This window comes from Leptidea sinapis, chromosome 38 (assembly GCF_905404315.1).
Source record: "Leptidea sinapis chromosome 38, ilLepSina1.1, whole genome shotgun sequence".
In the NCBI taxonomy this organism is placed as follows: Eukaryota; Metazoa; Arthropoda; class Insecta; order Lepidoptera; family Pieridae; genus Leptidea; species Leptidea sinapis.
Window position 1 is genome coordinate 73,794 of NC_066302.1, and position 21,782 is coordinate 95,575.

The 21,782-nt window shown below is 35.3% G+C and overlaps 1 protein-coding gene across 1 annotated transcript in view; it reads right to left on the reverse strand.

Moving 5' to 3' along the window:
* LOC126975887 (peripheral plasma membrane protein CASK) overlaps positions 1 to 20,112 on the reverse strand; it is a 61,667-nt gene extending 41,555 nt beyond the window's left edge. Inside the window, exon 1 of the mRNA XM_050823984.1 lies at positions 19,992 to 20,112. Within this exon, the coding sequence (XP_050679941.1) occupies positions 19,992 to 20,003 (12 nt within the window). The 5' untranslated portion in view covers positions 20,004 to 20,112. The remainder of the gene's footprint in view (positions 1 to 19,991) is intronic.
* Between the last annotated feature and the right edge of the window lie 1,670 nt (positions 20,113 to 21,782).

The window sequence follows — 21,782 nt, forward strand, 5'->3', positions numbered from 1 at the left end:
TTTCTGCCAGCTCATGCGATTTCTCTCGTTCCGCATAAAATTTTGCAAGAGGCTCCATAAAACAAATATTTGACGTGTTCACAAGTAAAAAGTAAAAGGTCTGTGAAATTGTCAGGAGGAACGCCTTATTGAAAATGGACACAATATGTATGCTAAGTTGAATGTTTTATCTAAAATAGAGAAGACACTGGAAATTTAACGTTCACTCATGGTTCAGACCATTATATCTATTCAATATGGCGTACGACAAGTACTGTTACGTTCGCGCGCAATTTTTTGTAAAGTTTTGTATAGAGTGTTCGAATCCAATACTATACCTAGATTATTCGTCTTCATTCTAGTATAAGTTTAAAGGGAAATAGCATTTCCTAAAACCAGTAATCGAATGAGGCGTGCGAATTTCTAAGTGCTTCCGATCGACTCACTCGGTTTTCCGTAGAATGTCAAAATGCTTACGATTGACTTACTCCGTACGCCACGCGTAATTAAATATGATGAAAATAATCAGAAGAAGTATCAGTTATAAAATACTTCCTACAACATGCTTTTAATTTCTTAACATAAGCATGGCAGGAATTCAGTCATGTATAGTAACCTAAATATGCAGGCGGCATCTTAATACACATAATAAAACCAGCTAAATTGAGAACATTACTGTGGATAAAAAAGGAGTTTTACGACGTATCATTCAGTACCATAAAATTACTCTACCAATACCAATAAAATTACTTTGCCACTATAAAATTACTTGCACTAATAAAACATTATTGCATCGTTGAAAATCAAACGTTTCGCGATATTTAACCTCATTTGCAAAAAGCATAAGTTTAAAACAGCCTGTTGAACTGTTTTGCAAACGGTGTTTGTTATTATATATCTCATATTAATTATATTATTTTCTCTAAAAAAATTTTTATTTATACGAGACGAGCAGGACGTTCAGCTAATGATAATTGATACACTCTGCCCATTACAATGCAGTGCCGCTAAGAATTCTGAGCGGCACTACAACTGCGCTCGTCACCTTGAGACATAAGATGTTCAGTCTCATTTGCCCAGTAATTTCACTAGCTATGGCGCTCTTCAGTACGAAACACAGTAATGCTTACTTACACATTACTGTGAAGCAGAAGTAGGCACCGTTGTGGTACCCATAATCTAGCATCCTGCGCAAAGGAACCTCCCACTGGTGCATCCTCCTCGCTGCGTCTTAATCCTCAGTACTGAGGGTCGTGACCACCCCTCTGTATCACTTTCTCACGTATGATCGCTCTCCATCTATTACTGTCTCTGGCGGTGTGAAAGGCATTGTGAACCGTAGAGTCGAGGGCGGCGGATCTGATCGGACCATCGTGTTGGACTGCGTCCACGAGGCCTCTTCCCATCTATTTTGCCGACCACAATGAGCCTCTCAAGGTTTCCATCGTCCTTCCTTGCGATTTGACCGAAGTATTCTAAAACTCTGCGCAGACATTCGGAAGACAATCGCGAGGATATCCTGAGTTCACGCAGTATGGAGAGATTAGATCGAAATACTGAGCATCTTTCTCCAGCACCACATCTCAAAGGCGTCAATGCGTGCATGCATATGCAGTTTTATTTATATATGAGGGGGAAAACGGGCAAGAGACTCACCTGGGCAGTTATGAGGCAACTGCTCAAGGACATCCCCAATACGAAGAGGCAAGAGTTGCAAGTACTATTTCGCGGGTTGACTCATAGAAAGCCCCCTTCAGGAACGATATTCACTTACCTTATTCATAATGGTCCGCTAACTTTAAACAGCCGCTAAGGAGTGTTTTTTCTCATTCTGACTTAGGTCAATAGAAAAAGACAGAGTGCGAATTAGCAATGCTTTAAGTTAGCAGACTATTATGAATAAGGGGGTTAGTATTTCCTTTGATTAACGCGAGTGTTGCAAATTGAAATTAAACACTATTAAGGGATTAAAACGCATGTGATTGTAACTGTTTTTACATTCGATTTTAGAGTAAAAGTTGCAATTTTATTTTTACTTTAAGTTAACCCGACGTTTCAAGACCTTTCCAGAATACGTTTTCAGCCCCCTGAACTGTAGATGAAATGAGTCAAAGATAGTATTTGTCTTCTGTCTGCAGCAAATACCACCTCCGAGGCAGTAAATGGCGCTAAACTTCATATTGACAACTATGACAAATATTATCTTTGCCTCATTTCATCTGCAGTCCTCCTGAAAACGAGAATTGTCTTGAAACGTCGGGTTAACTAAAATAAAAATGTAACTTTTTTCGCAAATATCTAATGTAAAAACAGTTACAATTACACGTGTTTTAATCCTTTAAAAGTGTTTTATTTAGATCTTAACTTAGTCACTATTAAAGTCTAATAATAGGCGTAAGTATATATAAAAACTCAAACTCTTATGTAGTGTTAAATTCCTCGAGAATCAAACGAAATTGAAGAAATCTATTAAATCCTTTGTACAATTTATCATGTTGATGTTGTAATAGCATTTTAAGTATTTTACTTTTGTAGAATTTTCCACAGGTAATGAGAAGGTCGGAGAGTGCCACAGGCTATACAAAACATCTCATTCCTCCGGGAAATTCTTACAAAATTACGCGTTCAAATTGGCGAGAAAAACTTAGCGTAACCTCATTAATTTTGATAGACATAATGGCAAGTTAATTCAATAACTAGGAAAATAAAGGGATCTAGCAATGTTTGGATTGTGAACGAAAATAAATGGGAGTATCATTTTCTAATCTCTTTGGGTTAAATGTTCTTCAAATGATTAAAAGTGCTCTCAAAGTTACAGTCTAACTGCTCTGCGACTAGAACTTTACACGCCAAGTTTAGACAATCTGCTCTTAATTAAATGACGTCATCGGCAACCGACTAGTTCGGAGCCAAAGTCAGACTTAATTCGACTTTGTATTTCGTATAAGCAATACCTAATTAGAATTCGTGGTATTCAGAAAACTTTGAATAGAATTGGTCGCTCTTTGAAAAGGGGTGGCCTAAATTTGTGTTTAAACAAATTATCAATCCAAGCAGTATAATAAATTGAATACTAGTACCTATTTTAAGCTCTTTGTATTAATGTATGTAATTAACTGTAAATTTTAACTTCACTTTGATTGAATTATTTTTAATGACTCTTGTTAGATACTTTTGCTAAATATTATAAATGTATGTCCCCAGCCTGTCTGTCTGTCTATTCGTGATAAAAAACGAAAACTACAGAGTGATTCAGGACGGCTCATAATGATTATATTGTTGGGAGATTGTAATTGCATGTGGTAATTGCGAAGATTTTGTTTCACTTCAACGATATTATTATTAGTTACTTGATAGTCCATTTTTCTAGTTTCAATTCACGTAAGTAGTAGTTCGAGTATGAATTGTCTTGGAGTAAATACCAAGGTTGGCTTAACTAAGGCTAAACATACTTTTTCAATTGGGTGGTTGTTTTTTTTACTTTACAAACGTGAACTATTCTATCGTATACCTTTAATATACGGTAGCTACAAAACAACGTCAATCGCAACTCTTTGTGGCCACACAACAACAATCACACAATCAAATAGCCCATATCTATCTGAATAAAAAGTATTGTTTAAAAGCTGGATTAAATTTACGTTCGCTTGCGCTGTTGAATGGAATATAATATGATTTAGCTTATAAACCTGGAAAGAATTGCACTCTACGTGAGTACCCTCGCATTACTCTGGAACCGCGTCGTATGCAAATTGGCAACAACTAAAGTTTTCACCGAATATATTATTTTCTATCTATCGTACAAAGTGTACCTATTATCGAATTGTGGAAACAATGTGTATAACATCAAAATTTAAAAGAAAACATCGTTACAAATAATTTCCACGGACGGAGTGGTACTTATTTCTGTTGTTATACTTCTTTTGGCGTTATTCACACTGACACCTAAATTCTACACTCTGACGTGTATTGGTCAACTAGCGGCCGTTTTCAATAACCTATCTATCCGTAGTTTAACTTACTAGAGGTAGACAAATCTATCCTTATACTTAGATTTAAAACTAGATATAAACTAGATAACTATTTTAACTAGAGATACGTTATTGAAAACGGCCGATAATCACTTAATACAAATGATACTTCAGCTATTATAAGTCTCTTGTTACTCATATGTCTATTGAGCCACATATAATTCAAAATGCAAAATATATTTATTTTGTCTCACAATCACATGGGCAATAGACGAGAATTCAATAAATATCAACTTTGTATAAGTTGTAAAATAAAACAAAAAATCTATTAATATTTATTCTATTTTTTTTTATTATCATTGAACCAACAGCACACAAAAATTAAACATAAAACAAAAATATTATGCGATGGCCGACTGCCAATTACAGGTTCACACTATTTATGGTATAACATTTAATTTAATTAATTTATTCTACAAATATTTTAATGATATTTAAAAACTTACACGTAATTTAACTAAATTCGCGGTACAATAATATTTTCATTGGTTCTATTTAATACCTTATTTATTATAACATTGTAGGAAGAATCTACAAGCGTAACAAAATTAAGGCTTATTTTTCCGCCAAAGAAGAATAACTTCTGGCGTGCTGTTATACGGGACACTGAGTTTAGCTTTTTTAAAAAAAACTTTATTTATTAAAAACACTTTTTAATTGTTAAAACTTATGAGTGCATTTGAATATAATAAGAACTTAGAATAATTGAGTCTGAACTGATCACGACTGAACAGCAGAGGAGTTGGAAATAGTCTAGCCAATGTACAGAGTAAGCAATATGCCATACATCATGTATGTGTAACAGTGCGTACATATGTACACACACACACTGTCATATAAAAATATAATATATATCATTTACTAGTTCTTTACAAGTATAATTAGCTCTTATAAAAAAATATTTAATATACAGATTACAGACACGGCATGTTTACGATTTTATTATTATACTAGCTGACCCAGCAAACGTTGTATTGCCGATATTAAAATCGCGATACAAAAGTAACTGTTGACCGTAGATGGGTGAAAGTTTGAAGTTGTATGTATTTTTTAATGCTGACTCATAATTAATTAATAAATTTATTACAAAAAAATTAAAAAATAAATTTGGCATGCACCACCCTTAACATTTAGGGTGATGAAAAATAGATGTTGACCGATTCTCAGACCTACCCAATATGCACTCAAAATTTCATGAGAATCGGTCAAGCCGTTTCGAAGGAGTTTAACTACAAACACCGCGACATGAGAATTTTATATATTAGATTACCTATATATAGAGATTGTGAATTTGGGATGTTTTTATTTTGTACCCATATTTAAAAAAAATGCATGTACAGACAGGTACAGTATTCCTCCAATATATTGTAGACTTGTGCAATTGAAACTACAACAGTAACTGTACGGGTGCAATCAAATTTATTGCCCCGACATAGGCAGTTATAGTGATTTATATCACAAACATGAAAAACTCTCGCATGTTTGTCGGTCATTGTTTTAAAATGTCACTGACAAACATGACCATTTTCCGCTTAGTTATTCTGTGATAAAGTGCCCAAAATATATAGCCTCGCTGAGAGACCGATAGCTATTTAATTGCTTGAGTTTAAAATAAATTATTACCCACGGTTAAACAAAATAATAAAGATAATATGTAAAAATAGAAAAAAAAAATCTGAACATATATTCTAGCTTTATTTGGGACAATTTCGACTTTCCCTGGGAGATATCAAACGTAGTCAGATATATAAAGTCTCAAGTTTTCTTTATTAAAACTTTATTTATAACAGGGCTGAGCCCTCTCCTGTCTGTCCCATTCACAACAAAAATTATTTTATATCTATCATTGATACATACAAAAGAACATTGTATTATGTCATCATTCTATACTATATTCTCGAAAAATAATTGTAAATCGAAATGATTAACAACAAACAAAAAGACAGAAGGAAAAATTACGGGCTTCAATAAAACTATGATTGTGGAAGGAAGGGCACGTCTTCTAAGATAACTTCATTTACCTATCCCTGTTACGTGATGTTACTGTACATTTCCGGAGATATATTGTCTATGTTAACCTATTGAAATATACATACGTTACGGCCATTCGCGTGCATGTTTTAGATAACGTTTAAATTAAAATATTTTTATTCAAAATAGGATTTAAGATACTATGTGATCTTGCGTCAAAAACTACCACCTACTCGAAAATTCATGTCTCAGTCCTGAGAAGATTCGGCGCTTAAATACCCTGCGGGCGGTCGCTCCATTTTCAATCTGTGATATCATTAAGAAAGTCATTTATGTTCTGGTAATCTTTACCACGTTTTTTTTGATAATTCTCTTGAATTTCGTAACACTTTCGTAATGCAAATCATTATACACTTTCTGGGATCACGTTGTGAAACGTGTATATACGCGCAACAAAAGACTTACTAACTCGACTTAACCCAGAGGTAAGCACCATTTGTTTTCGTTTTGTGCCTATGAACCTTCTATGAACATACACTGATGTTAATGATAACATAAATATATTAAGAGGGAACCTTTAAAATGTATATTTCTTTTAATTTTTCTCTGATGATTATGATGTCTAAAGGACTTACGTAATAAATAGCCCGAATAGTCTTCTTCTGCAGTACAAAGATGGTATAAATATCGACTGTACTGCCCCATAGCAATATACCAAAGGGCGTTATTATAGTATGAGACAACTTAAGAAAACTATCACGCCGTATCTATAGTATTTAATTTAGTTCAGTTAATCAATTCTGAAGTGGTGTGAAACAAGAGTTGTGAACGAACGAATAAGATACGAAATAAATATCACATGCTTTAGCGCTCGGTGCTTGTAAGTAAACGCCTTTACAAGTACGCCCCCGCTCATCATACAAACTGCGGTTCAATCACAATTGTAATAAAAATCTTGGTATCGCGGAGGATTTGAGTGGAAACCAGCTTTAATCCTATTACATAATCATAAGTGTACAAATTGTACCTAAATGAAATAATAATTTTTATTATTATATTATATATGTGGGAGACTCCTTTACACTGGACGCAGGCTAGATTATGGGTACTAACACAACGGTGCCTATTTCTACCGTGAAGCAGTAATGTTTAAGCATTACTGTTTCGGTCTAAAGAGCGCCGTAGCTAGTGAAATTACTGGGCAAATGAGACTTGACATCCTTTGTCTCAAGGTGACGAGCGCAGTTGTAGTGTTGCTCGAAATTTTTGGGTTTTTCAATTAACCTGAGCGGTACTGCATTGTAATGCGCAGGGTGTATCAATTACCATCAGCTGAACGTCCTGTTCGTCTCGTCACATATTTTCATAATAAGAATATAAATAAAAAAATTCATTCATTCTTTTACTCTTATGATGCTATCGCCACAACACTAGCAATTATGTTTGAAAACGCATCATCCAAGTTTTTTTTATAACCAGCACTGCCTTTTTCATATAAAAAATAAAAATCCTTTGGCTGCTGAACTATACTGGCTATGCCTATTAAAGCCATATTGTTAATTAAAATAATTCAAGTCATTATAATATATACTAACAACATTTATTTGAAAATGTTTTTAGCCTGACGTAGTTGATATTATCCCAAAATTTGCTATAATGGTATGCAAATTATAAGATCATCAGTTATGTATACAGTTATTAAAGCAAGTGCCGATTGCAGATTATACCCGTGTTTATAAACAAGGGTAAACGACCGCCTAAAACACCTGCCGACATCGTCACTAAAGCGAGCTAAGTGTAGAAACACATTAGAAAATATAATGGATGGCTCTCGCACAAGGGAGTTGACACTGGTAATGGCAAGAATATTTCACTTTTTTCCACAAAATAATAAAAGTCCTTTAAATGGAGAGTTCTTTTCCCATTTCCATAATTAATTAGCTGATTGTATAACCAGCATTAGCTCATGTAAACTCGTATCAAAAGAGAGATAATGAAGTAGGTACTTTAATTGTATATTGTATTCAAGTATGAAGGATTCAATCACATAACAAAAGTAGGTACTTTAATTTATTTATTTTATAACAGACAAAAACAGAAACAAAAGATTAAATACTAAAATAATAAGAATAGTTCCCTTTCAACGTCTCACTGAGAACATAGATGTTAAAGATAAAAGCGACATCTGCTCAGGTGCAAGCGTGCACATACAATCTACAATAAAAGTTAATCAAGTTAATTGTATATTGTATTTAAATATGAAGAATTCAATCACATAATAAGCTCGATAGGACCAAACACAATATCTATGTAAGAGAGAGGTTTAAATGTAAGAAGGATTAATTCAGAAGGTCATCAACTCGTCAGTCTCATTAACTGTAATTATAGTGGTCGCCGCCACAACATATTACTAAGCTGATTAGAGATAATGTACAATGCTTGTATACATACTTACCATTACTGACGAGCATCGTTCTAATTATGTACTTAGCGTTGGCGCCACTTAAATATAATATATTATATAATACATATTATACACAATACAATTAATTCAATACATTGTTTACTATACGCTGAAAACTATTTAATGTATCTAATAAATAAGATTTTTTTTTTATGAATTTGTCAATAATATATCATAACATCAAGAATTATTTCGTAAAATATGCTCCCTGTTGTTGTAATGAAATTGTTTTACAGCAGAACTGTCAAACCGTGCATCAATAAATTCTCTCATAGAAAATATGTCCATGTATCGGTCGACGGTGGACACATCAAAGGAAAAACAAAATTGTTGTTTCTATTTAATTCCAAACACTTTCATATTTATTCACCTTTTAAACCTTCTCTGGACTTCCACAAATAATTCAAGACAAAAATTAGCCAAATCGGTCCAGCCGTTTTCGAGTTTTAGCGAGACTAAAGATTTAGGTGATCTTAAGTACAAATTAAAACGGGAAATGGTTTGAACAAACTAACTGGTTTTTTTTTATAGGAGGAGGCAAAAGACTCACGTGATGGGGAGTGGTGAGGTAGCCTCCCTTTGAGGTGGCTGGCGTGTAAGGAGAGGCGTGGGTTCGAATCTCGCATCGTCCATACAGTTTGGTACAAACTAAATTTGTATACTACACAAATAAAATTTTATGAACGATGCGGGACTCGAACCCACGACCTCCGGCGTTCCGTGCCGGTGCTCTAACCAACTGAGCTAACCGTTCGAGTATCGTATCGTCATAAAATCTTGTATGCTTTGTTCAGCTCTCAGGCTGTGGCTTCATTTACAGGATCTACTTTACAAGTGATAACCTGCTCAACCCCAATATTTGCAGCTTAGGAAATTGACTTGAGATGTCGCTCTTGTAAATCTTAACAATTAGTTATGTTTTTAAAGTGATAACCCTTGCTTCTAGGGTTAATACACAAATAAAATTTGAAAAACAACAAATGCACGACGTGGGACTCGAACCCACGACCTCCGGCGTTCCGTGCCGGTGCTCTAACCAACTGAGCTAACCGTTCGAGTGTCGTATCGTTATAAATTCTTGTATACTTTGTTCAATGCTCAAAATTTTGTAGTTTTTCAAATTTTATTTGTGTATTAATCCTAGAAGTGAGGGTTATCATTTAATAATAGGAAACCATTTATACTCTAGTATAGTGTAAACCTTATTCGTCTACATCGTCTCGGGCCTACATTCGTTTACTCGTTCAAACGTATCATAAATTGACGACTCCTATAGCCCAGTGGTTAGTGACCCTGCCCTACTGAGCTAGAGGTCCCTGGTTGGAATCTGGTAAGTGTAATCATTTATGAGGTGAATATGAACGTTTGTTGCCGAGTCATGGATGTTTATTTGTATTTATGTATTTTTAAGTAAAGTAGTATTAAATATATCGTTGTCTTGCATTCATAGCACAGGCTATGCCTAGTTTGGGGCAAGATAATTTGTGTAAATATTATTATTATAAATAGCTATTTGTCAATGTTTTACCGCAACATTTTAATATAACATAAACAACGTTACATTTTCCGACGGTACACACACAAACCAGTTAAATAACAAAAGCTCGTACAAATAATGCATCAGATCGTCTCTGGTTACATGAAGTGTTGCACAACAACAATGCAAAAGCTTGAATGTTAAATCGTTGTTTGGAACACGGATTAATGTTATTTATATAATTGATTGTTAAATGAAAAACACACAACGGCTGTGTGTGTGAAAAATATTTGCAATTTGATTTTGTTTAACATAGTTTAAATTGAAATAAATAGTAGTTGGAATAAATAATTAAAGTAACAATAGAAACAAAATGCAATGAGAGGCAAATAGAGGTCAATTATCAGTGCTCTGTTGACAACAAGTACGATTAGTGTTTTGTACTAGCTTTTACCCCGACTTCGTCCGCGTGGAGAAGTTACTTTGTGCAGCATTTTTTATTTTTTTTTAGAAATGTTTGCCAATATAACACATGCAAACTGCTGCGGTTAACTATTAATTGCTTATTTTAATACATTTGTATTCCATGTCAAAACATAAATATTTTGCAGGTTTGATACTCGTAAGCACACCACATGAAGTTGCCCATTGGAAACGCAATTTTTAAAGCTTATTAGCTACAAATCCCAATAACACATAATATCTTACATTATTTTTAGAATCATTGGGAATTCACAAATAAGTTTCTAACTAATTTCTTTTCATTTGTGCTACGATTACGTTTACGATGTGTTTTGACAAATTAAAAAAAAACTTTAAAATCTTTTTTATCATATACAGGACGTCCCAGTAAGTATGATATAAATTCTACATGACCGCGAACGCCTAAGGCTTGAAACATATTGGGTACTCTCCATAGGAGGAAAACGTGCCGCCTAGATATGAATGAAGGATTAGTCGTTAATGCGTTTAGATTGAAAATGTTTGCTGTGTCACGCTCTAAAAGAAGTGACTCTAACAGCGGTGATTTGTCTTGTACGTCATCGAGAATATTATATAAAACACAAACATTTTACAAACAAAACATCACAACAATGATCGTGGGTATTTTCAGTGCTCCTGTATATCGGTATTTTGTCTTGCTATAAATACTGGTTACAAGGAAAATCTTTTTTTTCTAATGCTTAAAACATTTGTAACTATAGTATCTATTAGTGAAAAATGTGAACGTAAGTTTGTTTGTTATGCTTTCACGCCTAAACCACCGAACTGATTTTGATACAATTTCGTACAGAAATAGAGCTTGAAAAAGGACATAGGTTACCTTTTATTGCAAAAAAAAATGTAGGGGTTGAAATAGGGGATGACAGTTTGTATGGAAATTCGTCATTATCGAAGATATAAATAATGAAAATTTGTATTTTTTCGACAACATTTGTTCGAGCATTTTTGAAACTTTGACCTACATGGGGATGAAATAGGAGATTAAAGTTCACAGCTAAATACTATTAAAAAGACTGTCAACAATGACGCATATCCCTTATATGCGCTTTATAATATGAAGAGCGCAGCCAGCAGCGGAAAGAGCAGTTTGTATGTGATTATTTGAAAAGTATCCAAAGTAACTATTCAACGCGGACTAAGCCGCAGGTAAAAGCTAGTTAGTAAATAATTTTAATAACAAATGCATGAAAAAATATAAAGCTCATTCAAAATGATCTCGATTGACTTTAATACAAATTCAAATTCAGATATTTTTATTCAAAATAGGATGTGACATCACTTATTGAAATTAAAAAAAAACTACCACCCATTCCAAAATGAATGCCTCAGTCCTGAGAAGAATGTGCGCAAAAAACTCAGCGGGCCTTTTTTTTTTCATCGAATAAATATGTTTACAAAGTAATATTGTACAATTAAACTTATTATTTAATAGCCTGAGGGCGGTCACTCCATTCCCAATCTGTGGTATCATTAAGAAAGTCATTTATGTTATAGTAACCTTTACCACACAAACGTTTTTTAACAATTCTTTTGAATAACGTAATACTTTTGTTTTGAACATTTTCTGGGATCTTGTTGTAAAAGCATATACATCGCCCCACAAAAGACTTACTAACTCGACTTAGCCGAGTAGTAGGCATCATCAGTTTATGTCTGTTTCTGGTGTTAACATTACACTGCAATGCTGCTTTTACTTATAAAAGAAGGAAATAAATTATAGCTTAGGAAACTAACATAAGCATACAAAGTTTGTTTTTTAATTTTCAAATTATTCACTAAAATTACGGATAGAGGATACTCTCCTAAATAGAGCTAACACCTCACCATACGATCACTAACATCGGATAATACCCCATCATAATCTGCTAACTAATTGAGAAGCTTCGATAGAGCTTTGAGCTTAAACTCGGTCATTCGGTTAAAATGTTGCTTGATAATGAATTTCTCGTCAGGAAATAAAAAAAACTCTGTCCTTTGCGTACCAGTTTAGAAGTTCTTTTAATTTTACCATTAGTGCGTCGTATGATGTATTTTTTTTTATGGAATAGGAGGACAAACGAGCGTACGGGTTGTTCACCGCCGCCCACAATCTCTTGCAACACCTGAGGAATCACAGGAGCGTTGCCGGCCTTTAAGGAAGGTGTACGCGCTTTTTTTGAAGGTACCCATGTCGTATCGTCCCTGAAACACCGCACAAGGAAGCTCATTCCACAGCTTTGTAGTACGTGGAAGAAAGCTCCTTGAAAACCGCACTGTGGAGGACCGCCACACATCCAGATGGTGATCATGATATCCTAACTTGTGGCGTGTCGTGCGAAGGTGGAATTCGGCGGCAGGAATCAGGTTAAACAGCTCTTCGGAACACTCCCCGTGATAAATGCGGTAGAAGACACAGAATAAAGCGACGTCTCTACGCAACGCCAAGTGATCCAGCCGTTCACAGAGCACTGGGTCCCCGACAATTCGAGCTGCTCTGCGTTGCACGCGGTCAAATGGATCGAGCTGATACTGGAGTGCGCCAGACCAGAGATGACAGCAATACTCCATGTGTGGCCGGAACTGCGCTTTGTAGAGCGCTAGTATGTGGGCCGGCTTGAAGTATTGCCGTGCTCTATTAATGTCGCCCAGTTTCTTTGAAGCCAATTTTGCTTTGCCTTCGAGATGACCACGAAATTGGCAATCGCTCGAGATTTCGAGACCCAGTATTCCGATACTATGCGAGGCTTTAAGGGAAGTGTTGTCGAAGAGCGGTGATACGACAAATGGGGTTTTTTTAGTGGTAAACGCGCAAACTTGAGTCTTCTCCCCAGATTTAACCCCCGTTAAATTGGACAAGGTTCAATTTTCCCCATTCCGCGACCTTCTCAAGAGAGGAATCGATAGAAGACACAAGTTTCTCCCGGCACTGGTCGACGATTTCCCGAGAGAGACCTGCACGGCCCGTGTATACGGCATCACCGGTGCTGTCGTCTGCATAGCAATGAATGTTGGAGGTGTCCAACATATCATTGATATGCATAAGAAACAGCGTGGGAGACAGCACACAGCCTTGGGGCACTCCAGCATTCACGGGCTTCGGGTTCGAGCAATATCCGTCGACAACGACCTGTATGCTGCGCCCAGTGAGGAAGCTGGAGGTCCACTTGCACAAGCTCTCGGGAAGCCCAAATGGTGGAAGTTTGGAGAGGAGCGCCTTGTGCTATACACGATTAGATTAGATTATTAAAGGCCGGCAACGCTCCTGTGATTCCTCTGTTGCAAGAGAGTGTGGGCGGCGGTGATCACTTAACAACAGGTGACCCGTACGCTCGTTTGTCCTCCTATTCCATAAAAAAAAACATAAACGATCAAAGGCCTTCGCTATATCCAGGCTAACTGCCAGGCCTTCCCCCTTGCTTTCAATAGCTGCAGCCCATCTATGTGTTAGGTATACCAGAAGATCACCTGCCGACCGACCATGGCGAAACCCGTATTCTCGGTCGTTGATCAACTGGTGACCCTCTAGGTATACCAAGAGCTGACGGCTAATTATGCTCTCCATGATTTTGGAGAGCAGGGAGGTAATAGTAATAAGCCTGCAGTTTGCCGGATCCGAACTGTCTCCTTTTTTTTTGGATCGGATGGACAAGGGCTGACTTCCATGAGTCAGGGACTACGCCTTTAGAATAAGAGTGCCGGAATAAACGCGTTAGCATCGGCGTCAACTCAGGGGCACACGTTCTAAGCACGATTGGAGAAATGCCATCCGGCCCGCTCGACTTCCCGATGTCCAACGAAAACAGAGCTCGCCTAACAGTTTTCTGTCTGAACTGTACTTCAGGCATAGAGCTCTGACACCGCGGGATGATCGGCGGTGTTTGTCCGTCCGTCAAAAGTTGAGTTGGAGGCGGAAAGAGTGCACAAGTGATCGGCTTTCTCTTTTGCCGTATGGGCCAGGGTGTCATTCCTCATGTGCAACGGCGGCATGGACGGCTGGCTGAAGTTACCAAGAGCAGCTTTCGACAACGACCAGAACTTGCGTGTTCCGGTCGGGTAACTGGAAAGCTGTTCGCCGATTTTGACGACGTGTTTTGACTTTGCACGGGCGATTTGCCGCTTAAAAAATCTGGAGGCACGGTTGTATTTCCTCTTAAGAACTGTGCAGTTCGGATCCTTTGTGCCCAGCGCCGCAACCCAAGTTCGATACGCCTGTTTTTTGCAGTCAGATGCTGCTTTAACTGACGCATCGAACCAGGGCTGTGATCTGCCACCGATGGGTACTACAGAGTTTGGTATAAAAATATCCATACCCTGTAGTATCACATCGGATACTGCAACGGCACAGGCACTAGGATCATCCGAAGGAATAATAATATTCAAGTCATAAGTCGTCTCTTAAAATACGCAACACGATTCTAGGCGCTGTATTTATTCTCGAGGTAAAAAAAAAATAGAAGTTTTACTTTTAATCTAGTTTCTTTCCTTTCAAAATCATTTTTAAAATAAAATAGTGTAATAAATTTTAATTTAATAATTTTATCTCACATGCGTTGAGTAAAAATTTTTTTTTTATAAATTAACAGAAGGGCAAACAGGCAAGGGGCCATTAAATTATTATTATTACATACTCAAGTAATGTAATAAATAGTACATTATGTAATGATATATGATATAGTGGTATATTGGTCACTATGCTCGAGGTGATATTTTTTAAGACAATAAAGGACGAGACGAGCAGGACGTTCAGCTAGTGGTTATTAATACAATGCAGTGCCGCTCAGGATTCTTGAAAAAGACAAAAATTCTGCTCAGCACTACAATTGCGCTCGCCACCTTGAGACATAAGATGTTAAGTGTCATTTGCCAAGTAATTTCACTAGATACGGCGCCCAGCAGACCGAAACACAATTATTGTATTTTGCTTACACATTTTTGTTTCACGGCAGAAAAAGCCGCCGTTGTGCTACCCATAATCTAGCCGGTAATATGTGCAAAGGAGCCTCCCACTGGTAAATATATTATAATAAGAGAATCAAATGCACACACGTTTCAGCAGCCTGTATCAAAAAACCTCTGTGAAATAAATGCGAATATTACAAGTATTCAAACAGTAACTTTAGAAAATAAATTATCTTACATTCAAAGAAATTTTTATTTTTTTTTTAACTACGTACGCACTTTTATATGCTTAAATACTCTTTGATAGTCTTAATAAGAGATATTTAAAACGTTTCGTTTAGAGTCCACATACACCCGGGTGCTACACAGGTAGCAATGCAATATAATCGACAACATCATACACTAATTACCGAGTACCTACTAGTGCGGTAAGCCTAAAATAAAAAGTATGCATGCATTTCTTGAATCGTGCGCTACGGGTAATTATGATAAGAAATATAATATTTTCCTTCTATATGAAAAAAAACTACATCCTCGAAATAAAGATACGAAGACATACCACATAAATATAAACGTCCGCATTTCTAAAAGTATTGCCGCTCACGCCGACAATTCATTATTACTGAAAATCAATTTCTCGAACGGTATAGACAAATACGTTCGTAATTTTCCTTGGCGGGGATAAACCGATAGAATCTTCTAGTTGTCGGTCTTTTGTGATAATATTAATTGAACACTATAGTAATAACGATCTTACAAATAATAACAATTAAAATCATTAACGAGATTGTATTTATTAACAACTGGCTGACCCGGCAAACGTTGTTTTGCCATATAAAGTATAATTCACGCGATAGTTTTATAAGTAATAAAATATTGCCTATATTATAGCCTGTACATCATTTTGTTCTATTGTCAATAGTTTTTGCAGCGCACGCAAAAATAGGTTATCGATTTTACACCTTGTGTTACAAAATAGCAATTTTATTACGGATCCCTAATTTTGAAAAATAAAAACATAGCTTATGTAGCCTTCCTCGATAAATGGACTACCCAACACTGAAAGAATCATTCAAATCGGACCAGTAGTACCAGAGATTAGCGCGTTCAAACAAACAAACAAACACTGCAGCTTTATAATATTAGTATAGATAACAATGCTTAGTATAAATAAATATTTTTTTTGACTTAAAAAAAAGAGGAAGTTCGATTCGAGTGTATGTTTTGTAATTTCAATTTTCGTGGTTTTGATTTTATTTCATTTTAAAGGGTAAATTTAATATTTGTAGTGGTGGCTCCTTTGCACAGGATGCCGGCTAGATTATGGGTACCACAACAGCGTACAACAACCTTACTCTACCGTGAAGCAGTAACGTGTTATTATTTTTGTTTTTCAGGGAGCGCCGTAGCTAGTGAAATTACTGGGCAAATGAGACTTACCATCTTTTGTCTTAAGGTAACGAGCGCAATTGTAGTGTCGCTCAAAATTTTTACGTTTTTCAAGAATCCTGAGCGGCACTGTATTGTAATGGGCAGGGCGTATCAATTACCATCAGCTGAACGTCCTGTTCGCCTCGTCCTTTATTTAATAAAAAAATGTCCTTCTAGGGTTTTACATACAAGAGGTAGCAGAAGTAGAACTGATGAAGAATGATTAAGTGGAACTTTATCACATAATACGCCGTAAATGGAAATGAAGCGTCCACAGGTTATTTAATGCATAAATTTTATTATAACCATTTTTTATTAAAAAAAGAGGCCCTCTGAGTAGTTTACGCCCATTCTTGCAGGTCTGGAGGCAAAGACTTCTGAATAGGCGGTAGATTTTGACGTTCAATAAGTGATATTAATGTAATAAGTATTTGAATTTGTCTTCCAGTATTAAAATCCTATTTATTTTTTATTTTTAAACCATTTCTTAAATGAGTTAACGCGTCAGGAGATATAAGTAGATTTGCTTATGTTGTTGTATAGACGCAATTTTGACAAGTTAAATAAGGAAATTGCGAGGAGATTCCCGCCATCAGTCGAATTAAATTGAAAAGTCTTCGGGTATATAATATCATCGCAACTTCGATTTATTCCTCTAAAGTACAAATACTATTACGTGATTCCGTTTCTATATTTATTCAAAACCAATATTATACTCGATAACAATTTTTGGACAATAAACTAAGATTTGATGTTTTGATTATAGAGAAGAGTAACACGAACTAATTGCAATTTAACTGGAGTAAAAGAATTAAAATAAAGCACAGATAATATGTGCTACCGCTTTGCAAAGAATTGAATACTAGTAGTAGTTTTACCAGTGGGAGGCTCCTTTGCACAGGAAGCCGGGTAGATTATGGGTACGACAACGGCGCCTATTTCTGCCGTGAAGCAGTAATGTGAAAATATTACTGTGTTTCGATCCGAAGGGTGCCGTAGCTAGTGAAACTACTGGGCGAATGAGACTTATGTCTCAAGATGATGAGCGCAATTGTAGTGCCACTCAGGATTTTTGGGTTTTTAAAGAATCCTGAGCGGCACTGCGTTGTACTGGGTGGGGCGTATCAATTATCATCAGATGAGCGTTTTGCTCGTCTCGTCCCTAATTTTAAAAAGTATATTTGAATAAAAATTAATGAATTTTCAGCGATTCTCAAATTTAAGTTTACATGTAGGTAGTCCTAATTAAAACAATTTGATCTTACGAAGCTCCATAACATCCTACGTGTGCTATGAAATTGTGGTTTGGGAGCAAATAATTGTTTCTAGCTAACCTTATGCTAGAATTAGGACGTAGTCCCTGTATTCAGGCCATTAGAGATAACGATAATCCTTTCAGGCCACTTCGTAATTTACTGCAGATCTTTCTTACAATGTTTCTTTAATTAAAGCTTTTTTATTTGTTATTTATAAAGTAGAATCTACGATACTCGTCTAATTTCTGTTTTAATTGGATACAATTGAACAATAAACACTTAACAGGATTATTTATTGTTTAAAATAATATATATTAATGTTAAATTACTGTCAGTCTTTCAGGAAAAATGTCAGCATAGTTAATTAAACGGACTTTAAAACATACCCCTTCTCTGTATAATTATTTTATAGGTATTTTATTGTATGTTTGTTACCTAATCTCTTTAGGTATAAGATTTGTCATGAGAAGTAATGTTTCTGTATATGAACCATTTCTTTACATTGTAATGGTAGTGGCCCTCTCTCGTAAAAATTACTACTTTTTTGAGTTAGGTAGGTAGTGTTTCTTTTTTATGGAAGAGGAGGACAAATTCATCTGATGTGTCATCTGATGAATATAATAGAAATATATATTTGTAAAGGGGCTGTGACATGGGGAGAAGAACTGACAAAAAACTCCTAGACTATCTTTTAAATCATATCTTACAGTATGTGGCTACTGCAGCTCATACTATCTTATAATACCAGAGGAATCACAAGAGTGATGCCAACCTTATAAAACGTAGAATTGAACAATAATAATACACCCAATAATATGTACGGAATTGTTCTATGACTTTTGTATTAAGTACGTGTATTTTTAAAGTAATTTTTTGCTTACAATTTGTAAATAAAAATTGTTTGCTTATTTGTCACTGACTTTTAGAATAATAAACAATTGTGACTCACTTATGATAAAAAACAATCCATATTAAATAGTAAATATTATAGTGTACCGTATTTCATTTAAAACTTGACGCTATTTAACATTTCAGATATTTCTTGTGGCCATCTAAGAAAACACGAAAGATCTAAACACATAATCATTGAAAATATTTCATCGGCAACTTAAGCCTTCCTAATTCATTATAATTAACCTAAATTATAAGGTCTCGACTAAGTAATGAGCTACCACCTGATCGGATTGACGATCGGTACCTAATTAATAATTACTATCTGACGATAATTAAAAAAAAGAAGAGTCAATTTAATTGAGAATTGAAATATAATATTATAGGAATTAAAAAATAACTGTTATATTGACAATAGTGGAAATGTTTATGGTAATCTAAGCATTTAAAAAAAAATTGAAGCGTCTGTTATAATTAAATAACAGCATTTTAATAAATACTTATGCTGTCTTATTGATATGATAAAGCCATCAAAAGTTACTCCAAGATTAAAATTACTTCTCCCTGTTATGTTATTCTGTAGTGATAAAGGTAAGATAAAGACAAAAAGTATTAAATTTGGAATAACTTTACTTCGCGTTTATTAATAACATAGATGAATTATATATTACAACTTAAACAGCCCACGGGTCACGAGCGGTCGTTATTTACTGTGAAACAAATTAAGTTATGGTATCCCACAATTTGCTTTGATATTTCTTTTGACGATTACTTGCTTGATCTCGTCGATTAGGAAGCACTATCAATATCTCTTATTAAATTTTTTGATAACGATAAGTAATACACATCCGTATTTAATTATCGTATTTGAATCCAATACAAAACCAAAATATCAGCTATGTTTAACCGGGTTATTCAAAGCGATTTCAGTTCGCGGAAGCCTGAAATAAGTCGATTTGCTTTTAACAAGCGTTAACAAGCAATTCAATACAAAAACTTTTACGCATGGAGTTGCCGTTAATTATTTTATCAATACATTTTCAACAAACATTAAAACCATCAAAACCATACACAGCAAATATTATGTCAAGTTGTATTCGTCAACTTACATAGCAGAGCATTTTAGCAGTTATGGTCCATCCCAGTCGATTGAGTGTCCATAATCCACGTTTTAAAATAACCGCACACTCCAAAATACAACAGTTTGTAGAATATACAAATGAAAGTTCGTATTTCGTACGAGAGTTGAGTCAACTCGTAGCACGAGCGCTCGACAGCGCGACCAGAAATCGACTGAAACTCTGAATGCTGTATCACTTTGTATTTCTACTGTTTTGCCGCTTCCAACTGATTTGATTTGTATTATCGGTCGCTAATATGCTCATGTTGATCCAATGTGGGCACTGCACTGATTAATGACTAGAAATTGCATGCGAAATTAGCAATTAGCTTAAGCAATTAAGCATTGAATACTAAAATTATTTTACCTACTGTTATAAATATATCTTTTACTATGCTTTGTAATTAATTAAGAAGATCGTACAAATATTTTGGACTATTCTTGACATTATTTACCGTTTTAAAAGAAATAAACTGTTATGAGGTCACTGATCCAGTGTCCACCCGACTGCTCAGTGTAAAACTGAAGTAACAGGGCAATCAACAAACTACTAAAGTTATGAACAAATGTAAACACACATAATAATCATATATTTTGTTATATTAAAACATTAAATAAAGCAAGTCATTCAATATTACACTGTTGCACCCGTGAGAGAGTTATCGATGTCGATCCAATAATTCCGAAATCAAAGGGTATTGAAATGCAATTCTTGAAATTTGGTTCTATTGATCAAGCTCAAATTGCCAAAACGAGAACTTGAAAGAAGAAAAGGTTTTTCTTTTATAGTTGGAAACTATTTGTCTAGGCCTCAATAGAAGGTTGGTTTATAGTGGATTTGGCAAGAGGCCGTAATTTATTTTTAACTTTCAGGTGATCTTCGCAAGTCATCTCTCAGAGCGCTTTCGCACTACGTCCGATCAGACCCCGATCTGTACCCGTACATCGGAATCTGATCGGACGTAGTGCAAAAGCACTCTAAACTACCATAAAAATAGTTCTACGATTACTTCGGACCGTGTTTTCACGGGTGAGGATCGGATTCGGATCGGACTTAGTGCGAAAGCGCTCATATCTACGAGGAAATCCATTCAACAAGAAAAAGTTTCAATCTGATCAAAAATCTTACACTCGCGAGCTTAATTACTACGGTAAAAGTATAACACTAGATGCCAGAAAAACTTAATGACAAATTGAGCACATACAAATTAGAATAATATGTTCTAAAACGCAGAAATGTCGATACAGAAGAATATCCAATTGATGCTTCTGTTAATTAGCCATTAGGAAGTAACAGATAGGCACTGCTAATAGGTTCGTAAAAAATTATAATATTAAGAAGTACTTTAAAAATTATAATATTAGGACGTACGTAGAGCATTCCTAAAATTTATATTATTTGGTAATATATTTTTAAGCTCACGTTTTACCAGTAGGCTCCTTTGAACAGGATGCCGGCTAGATTATGGGTACCACAACGATGCCTTTTTTTGGTGCATATGACATAATATATATTAAATTGGATAATATCGTTGGATGAATAAAAATCAAAATGCAACATGTTAAGCATCACAGAGATGAAGTAGCCGAATAGCAGGCCAATATGAAACAGTATAATGATCGTAATGCCCGTAATCCACGTACTAACATTCAGTTGACACTGGGAGGCTTACATACAGCTTCCGTTGGCTTACGTCTGTTACTGATAAGTCCATTAGTACCTACTGACGTTAAGGGCTATACAGAAAATAAATATTTTTTACGAATCTGATTCATATAA